Source organism: Typha latifolia, chromosome 1, assembly GCF_019914945.1.
Source record: "Typha latifolia isolate L0001 chromosome 1, TyphaL0001v2, whole genome shotgun sequence".
Taxonomy (NCBI): Eukaryota; Viridiplantae; Streptophyta; class Magnoliopsida; order Poales; family Typhaceae; genus Typha; species Typha latifolia.
In genome coordinates this window covers 7,174,709-7,183,168 of record NC_133086.1, presented here as the reverse complement: position 1 = coordinate 7,183,168, position 8,460 = coordinate 7,174,709, and the positions used below count along the sequence as shown (strand labels likewise).

The 8,460-nt window shown below is 43.0% G+C and overlaps 1 protein-coding gene across 1 annotated transcript; it reads right to left on the bottom strand.

Annotated features, from left to right (window-relative positions):
* Positions 1-850: 850 nt before the first annotated feature.
* On the bottom strand, positions 851-2,806 carry LOC140780741 (F-box protein At4g18380-like). Its single transcript, XM_073126481.1, has 2 exons — positions 2,526-2,806; positions 851-2,247 (listed from the first exon to the last, which is right to left on the bottom strand). The coding sequence occupies exon 2, from the start codon at positions 2,169-2,171 to the stop codon at positions 1,104-1,106; it is 1,068 nt and encodes a 355-aa protein (XP_072982582.1). The 5' UTR covers positions 2,172-2,247; positions 2,526-2,806; the 3' UTR covers positions 851-1,103.
* Between the last annotated feature and the right edge of the window lie 5,654 nt (positions 2,807-8,460).

Below are 8,460 nucleotides of genomic sequence, written 5' to 3'. Positions count from 1 at the left end.
TAGGAACAAAGGAAAATCCATTTGCCAAATTACCCACAATTTCTTTTTAAACACTGTGATCCAAATCCTTTGAAATAATCCAATAGCACATATGTTTTTCCATTAAATGTCACATTCGATCGTATCAGTCATGACACGAGCACTGCTGCATTAAAGATCCCCACATTGCAACCTAATTGGCCTTATCTTAGCTGTCTCTGTAGCTATCACATGTATAATCTGCTTAATAAATCACATTTGCACGTTCATTAGTCCCCTAAACTTTCATTAAATGCCATAGTCATCCATATCACCAAGTGATATAGTCTCATTAATTGTGGTTCTAGCTGTTCTCATTATACTACCATATTAGTTGTTAGTAACTTAATTTATTGTTGCTTATAGCCCGTTATATGAAATGCAGTTTAAGATAATGTTGTTACGCATGGATTAGCACGCACACAGAAGAATCAAACCATGTGTAATTGTCTTAATTTTGTCATTGCCAGAGCAAACAAGGTCCAGATAGAGAGATTAAATTTCGTAATCAGTATCTTAAAAGGAATTAAGGGGAGGTCAAAACGTTCTAAATGTTTAATCTGTAAATGTTCCAGCAGTCGAATTGAGTTCTTTGAAGCCTGATAAATGTCATCTGTACCAATTGCAAATAAAGAATAAGAATAGCATAGATCAGAAGGAATTCTATTCGAGCAGAGATGAGAGATTGTTTTCAGTGCTCCAGAGTTACAATTCAAGGATGTTATAACCTTTATGATATCTACTGGGTTGGCTAAAGTTAGGCATTGAAAAGAAATGAGATTGGAGATATGCAAGATCCATGATTATTGCAGCTACTATTTGCAACCAAATAGGAAAAACCAAAGACATATCATGGGAGATGGAGAAGTACTCCATCCATACGTGATACGATATATATATAAAATTGAAACTATCCATATTACTTCTGTACAGAATACTAGAAAGTAACAAAGGATAAAACAAACTACAACATCACAGACCTCAGTGTTGCAGAAGTTGGATTCTGCTGCAGGTTCCAGAAATGAGAGCAAAACAGGAACTCTGCTAGCTAAAATAGAGAGATCTGCATCAAGAAGCTACATTATCTAGAATCCATTCATCTCTAAGAGGTAAGTCCGCCGCTTGACCAGTGCCTTCACAGCTGCTCTGAATGGGCCGTCGAAGGCTCCAGTAACAAGAGTTTCTACCTCCTTCTTGCTACTATTGCCACCACTACCACCCTCACCTGCGGGCTTGATCGCAACAAGTGTAGCGCCCTGCATTCTCATCCCCTCAGGCAGCTCCAAGTACGGCGCATACCTAAGCTTCATGTTGGAAGCTGGCACCTGAGTCCTATTGGATGATGCCGAAGCTGCCAATGGTTTCTCTCTGAATTCCTTCAGCTGCTCTGCCCCCATGGTTAGGGTTCCTTGCCCATCGGCATCCGTCAAAATCAAGCTCCTCAGCGTCGGATGCTCCTTAATTATCTGCCGGAGAAGATAGTGCCTTGTGGAAGCAGCAATTAAGGAGCTAATGGTCCAGACTACGCGCAACTTTAGCCCTCCATTCGTGTAGAATGACTCCGGGATGCTCCCGTTATTATCTTCCCCAGGGGAAGGTTCCTGATGGGAAGGAGCCGGTTTTCGATCGACAGGAGTACCACCCAAAACGATGCAGCTCTGAAGGGTGCTTCCGAACTCTGCCCTCCATTTCAAGAAGACCCCATCCTCCGTTCCAACATCACCGGCCGGAAGCTCGATCCTCAGATTGCGGACATGGGTGAAGTTCTTCAGGACTTGGGCCGGGGAGTGGTGCGAAAGTTGGGGGAGGAGTGCTTTGTTACCCCCATTGGTGCTCTGGAGTTGGCTGAAGGGTTTCAACAGGGTGGAGAGCATGAACTTGAGGAAATTGGAGATGAGGCTCCTCGGCTTCGGCGCCAGGTTCAGGGCATCATCCGGGTCGCCGTCGGTAGCGACGACGCGGTCGATCTTGACATAGACGTCGTGGACGAGGGGGACGAGGGAATTGAAGCGCTTGGAGACGGCGGAGCAGCGGCCGAGCGACCGGACATCGGCGAGCTTGTTAAAGATGACGAGAACTATGGAATCCGGAATCCGGTCAAATTGGTCTTGGAAAAGAAACGGGTCTGCGTGTATTCTGGATTTCGATTGCATTTTGGGTAGTAAAATTCTCGAACAGTAGATCTTACTTCCAGATGCCGACACAAGGTGGAAACTTTCCAGGAGATAACTGCAAACGCACACCATAAGCTAAAGGTAAACAACACTGATCAATTGTAACAAAATTTTAAACTCGTATCCACAACCAACAAACCAAAACCGAAAAAAGAACAAAACTTTCCGCACAAATCAAGAGAGTGAACAGACAAAGAACCATTTTTTTAACCGATACTATTCGTAAACTCGATCTTTTCACCCGAAAAGAATCTCACGAAGCAACAAGTAGACATAACAACACCATCCCAGCACAAAGAAACAGCAAATTAGCACAGGATTCAGATTATTTACCTGCGAAATCGCTTCAAAACCTCAAGATCCTTCGGCAGAGGATCCTCCGAATCGGCTCCTGGAGCTCCCAAAGCACGCAAAAAAAAAAAGAACTTTGAACTAGGGTTTCCGCACTACAAGTGATCGAGAAGAGGGAATTTAGGGTTTTCGACAACAGATCTCCTGATCTCTTTATAAACCTCCAAAGATATGTTGGGAAACGGAGAGAGAGAGAGAGAGAGAGAGAGAGAGAGAGAGAGTCTGGTACGCAGCTCTAGATATACCATTTCTTCGTCTGCTTTAGGACATTAACGGCGCCGTCAGATTTAAGTCCAATAAGGACGGCAACAGATTGACGTCGTTCCGTCAGACGTTAAGGTTGGCCGAATACGACAGGTGGCGACTTGTCGGAGAGACTTGGTTTCGGTGGTGTATACGTATTCGATGTGTACACGAGAAATATGGACTGCAAATGTGACTCGGTCCAAGATCGATTCCTCCCTGTTCTTTTTTATTTATTTAATCTTCGTTATATTTTATCTAGACTTGAGTCATGCTAGGTCTAACTACTGCTAATTGCATGTACATACATACATACATACATACATACATACATACATACATACATACATACATACATACACACATACATAATCTTGAAGGTTGCGTTTCTGGCCGTGTATTTGAACAATAAAAAAGAAGAAAATTATTTAATATTGGTTACTACCAGATCTAACATTAGCTTCAATTATTTAACAACGACACTAACAACTCTTAATTTTCTTTAATGATGATAATACTTCCGTACCAACTACTCTTTCTCACTCTCTCTCTCTCTCTCTCTTCAGTGATTACTTCACCACAAGGTTAGCATAACATATGATTTGTGCATGCATGCATGATACATGCACACCACCAAGAAGATGATCAACTTGTGGAGAAATTTAGCTAAGTTGAATCCAATTCCAGTTTGGCTTCCAATAAGATATATCTCATCCAATTCAGATCCAGGTCAGATGGCAATCAAAAGATCTAGGTAGTTAGGTTTCATGCAATGCTGTTTTGAGTTCAGTTTCTTGGTTATTTCTTCCTCACAGAACTGGAATTTGGAATAGTGGTAGGAAACAATGACTCAATGAGCAAGACATGAGCTTTGATATCCTCCAGTTCCTTATTAAGATTCTTCTGATGTAAGGGAAGCCTGGATTCTGAGGAATATCAGATCGAAGGCATCAACTTTATGAATAGTTTCTAATTAGACTCATAAAATTATAGTTTAACTAAGCCTTTACCAAATTCCAAGTTTCTAGACAATAAAAATATAAGCAAAATAAAACTTTTCTAAAATAAATAAAATTATTAATTATGAGGCGTAAACGATAGAATTTGGTCGAGATATTTCTCGAATCATAACAATCTTTTTTTGCTTCCATTTGGAGTACAAAATCTTGTTCAAATTCGAATTCATCATAATTTGCATTCATACTAAGAGTAAAATTTAATGTTTGATTTCTGATCAATATCTCTTAAATAAATGAGTAGACTAGATTTTTAATCTTGAATCCTTTTGCATAGACTAAAATGTCTATTTTCCATCCTCCATCAGAATCTCAATTACAGTTTTGCAGTGCCGATGGATGGTAGTTAGACTGTTTAATTTAACAGTCGAAGCTATTGGATGGCATAGATTAAAATTATAAAAAAAAATTCTACTGTATCAAAAACAGTTTACTCTTAGTCTATCCTATGAGTAGCTTACGGACTGATAGAAAGAAAGAAAAAAATAAATAAAAAAAGAGGCAGACAAGTATTACACGCCATAGAAGGCCTACCAATTATATAACAAATTCAACGACAATGATGGGAGAGAAGAGTTGTACTTATCAAATCCTACAATATCGCAGATCATACATCAGCAGCTGCAGTTTAGAAAGAAAAAAAAAATATATAGTTTTTAGTTTACAAATTCTACAAAATAAAAAATCTTTTCAAAGGTTAAGACGAAGTCATATAAGAGCTTTGTTTACAGTATTAATTTCTCCTTTAATCCTATAAATATTGTGTATATATATATATCTTATAACACATAAAACTATACAACCCCTCCTCAGTACCTCAATATACAGACAGGATGATATATATACTATGACCAATTTGTAGGCACATTATTTGATCCGAAAGGTTCCAAACTGTGTGTCGGTGTTAAACTTTTTTTCAGTCAGATCAGATGCGTGCTTATCCCCTTGGGGAGAGGGGGTTTTGACATCGTCGTCAGAATGGAAATTTCTTTGTCGCCAACTTGATATATAGGTAACATGAATTGACCCATGCAAGGAATCTGGCGTGCAAGTGCAAGGAATGTCTACCCAGCAATCAGTAGCATAACGACACAGTGGTGTTGATCACCATCCGAGTCAGCAGCATTGTATATTTCCATTGCATGGCATTGTATTACATTGCATTGCGTCCCTACGAGGAGGACAACTAACACGCGACTTTCGGCTTTTGTCGATGGAATATAATTTTTTTTTAATGATTTTTATCGACTTCTTATAGGGTATAGTTGCAGAAGTTGAGGAGAGCAAGCTTTTGGGTTCTCGAATGCACTCATGATCGATCGATGATCAATTGAATGGTTGATCCTAATAAATGCAAAACTTTTGGCAGGGAATGAATGGGTCTACATGTATAGGTAATTATTGTGTTAATTGATACACGTCTATCAGAATTTGTTATGTTAAAATATATATTAGATTTTATCTTGTAAATATAAGGGGGAAATGTATTATATAAACTACAATATTAAGCTGTAAAGTTAGGTTTAATGAAATTGTTTTTATTGAATTGGCAGCCCTTAATGTGATGCTAAAAATTATGGCTGCCTGAAATTCATGCATACGAGGCTACAGATGATCTCCCATTTGAAGAAATTGATAATAGTAATTGAAACATTCGACACTTTGAGTTGCACCAAACGAGATAAATTTTCTTCTTTTTATGGAGTCCCCACCAGCGACGACGCGAGGGGAGGATGTACACCAAAGAAGGGCGTCATCCTTGAAGGTGTCGGAGCAGTTGGACATGGGCAAGAAAAAATAAAAGGGACCTGCTAGGACTTGGGCCTCTGTAGCGACTGGCAGCAAGGGAGCCTCAACACACTCAGGAAGCATCTCGGCAGAGATCCTGGAAAAACTAAGAAACCAATTGGTGGACTATCTGAGGACAGGTTCTCAACTTAATACCTTAGCGCAATAACTTTTGGCCATCTCCTGAAGCTTTCACTACAGCGTCGATTTGGATACAACTTCATAACTTCAGGTGGGCAACTGAAGGAGATCGTAATACCAAATTCTACCACATCTCTGCTACCATACGTAGACAATACAACCAGATCCCTGGAATAATGGGCGAGGGCGAGAGATGGATTCAGGACTCTGTAGAAGTCTGCCAAGCCTTCACACCTTTTTACCAAGGGTTCTGAGGCACAGCGGAAGAGCACAACCATATTAGACAAGAGTGGCCCATGCTACCATGCATCTCGGCTGAAGAAGCAACAGAGCTGGTTAGGCCAGTAACACCGGAGGAAATCAAAGAGCATGTGTGGAGACTACCGAGGGGCAAGGCGCCTGGCCCGGACGGGATGCAGGCGGAAGTCTACACCAAGTATTGGGATACCATAGGAGAAAGCCTATGCCAGGCCATTGGCCACTTCTTTACCTCTTCAACTATGCCCCGATCGTAGGGAGAAACCTTCATAATGCTATGGTGGCTGACTATAGACCCATTGCATTATGCAATGTGGTGTATAAGATCATTGCCAAGGTCCTAGTCAGCCGACTCAAGCCAGTACTTCCCAAAATTATAGGTCCAGAACAAGCGGCTTTCGTAGCCGGGAGAAGCATCGGTGACAACACTCTAACAGCAAGAGGTCGCTCACTCCATGGCATCAGATAAAGGTGGTCAGGCTACCATGATGATCAAGATGGACATGGAGAAGGCATATGATACGAGTAAGTTGGCCGACGGTAGTAGGCTCGCTCTAGCGGATGGGTTTTCCGCCGCAATGATGGGTGCATGCGTGCATCTCGTCCCCTTGCTTTGCCTTGCTTATCAACAGGAGCCCAACAAACTGGATTACACCTCATAGTGGACTTCGGTAAGGGGATCTGCTGTCACCCTACCTCTTCATAATAGTCACTCAAATACTGTCGAGGATACTTAACGAGAAGGTGGACAAAGGGCAGCTACAAGGATACAAGGTGGGAGAAGTCCAGTTGTCTCACCTGCTGTACGCAGATGATCTGCTCTTGATGACCGAGGCCTCTATCGAGAACGCCCAGTGCATCCTGGATAGCCTAAACCAATATGGGAAGATCACCAACCAAAGAGTTAACATCGGCAAGTCAGAGATTTACCTGCCAACCAGGTTCGGAGTAGATGCAAGTAAACAACTCAGTGAGAAGCTCAGGCTGTGGGTGGCAGCCATGCCATTTAAATACCTCGGGGTGCTAATATCGGGTAAGAGAGTGAAGGCGAAGGAGCACCAAGCCATGGTGGAATGCATCGACAAGAGACTAGCAGGCTGGAAAAGGAAGCTTCTCTCCCAAGCCGGCAAACTAACCTTGATCAATGCAACTCTGATGTCGATACCGGCATATTGGCTAGGAAGTACCTGGCTGCCGGACGCAGTCCTAGATGAGATGACCAAAAAAGCACGTGCCTTTCTTTGGGAAAACAGCGTCGGCCGCGGGCTACACTTGATAAACTGGGAACAGGTCACAACTGCTAAGTGGCAAGGTGGACTCGGGGTTAGAAGGCTTAGAGATGCGAGAACCTCCCATCTCGGTAAGCTGGTCTTCAAGGTTCTCAACAAGGAGCAGGCTCCATGGGTTAAACTCCTACATGCTAAGTACGGAAGACTGCACCCGTGAGAGACTAAGAGCCCTACCAACGCATCTTGGGTGTGGCGAGCTCTAAATCGCACAACTAGCAAACTAAAGATGGGATGCCACATTTTGGTTGGGAATGACAGGAACACGAGAGCTGCCTATGACCCCTGGACTCACGAGGTTCTGTGGAGCAGACAGCCTAGGGAGCTTGCAGAGCCTCTAATGGATGAAAATCTAATGGTGGTGGACATCATTGGCAATCAACACTGGACCATGGAGAGACTCTGCAGGGAGGCGGGTTCAGACATGGCTTATGAGATATCTACCTTCCCCATGGATGCTGCCACCATTGAGGATAAGTGGATATGGTGGCCGCACCCAAGGGGAATACCATCAGTGAAAGCCATATACACCTCCATGCAGCCTCAGCAAGAGCAGCAATGGGAAGGGTGGAAGACTCTCTGGCAGCTACCGGTGGCTCCGAGATCAGAACCTTCTGTTGGAAATTGCTCTGGGGTAGGCTTCCAACAAGAGCCTACCTCCAATACATCCATATTGGAACTGATGAGAGATGCGCCATGTGCGGGCTGTTTCGAGAGACGACAGATCACATTTTATTTGCATGCAGATACAGCCTAGAGGTATGGAAGATACCAAGGGTCAGCGAAGGGACTGAGAGTGCCTTGATAGACCAGGACTGGATAACGAAAGAATGGAGATCGAACAAAGATGAAGACTTAAAGATTAAAGGTGTGATAGCTTGCACTCTGTGGTCAATTTGGAGACAGAGGAATGCGGTAGTTTTCAGTGGGAAGATGACGCCAGAGTCAGTAGTGGTGAGAAGGGTAGTAGCCTTAGCAAAAGAACATAGGCAGACTATCAAGGAAAGCCAACTGAAGGGGAAGAGAATTAGCAAGAGGTGGGAACCACCTCAATAAGGGTGGATAAAGGTAAACACCGACGGGGCGTTCACGGCGGGAGCTTGCCAAGGAGGTGCAACGGCAGTCTTTCGAGACGCTAAGGGAGACTTCGTCCAGGCAGTGTGGGAACCATGCCTGGGAAACTCG

What these genes read in the sequence shown, in the direction of transcription:
- LOC140780741 (XM_073126481.1), bottom strand. Translation starts at nt 2,171, where the DNA reads ATGCAATCGAAATCCAGAATACACGCAGACCCGTTTCTTTTCCAAGAC.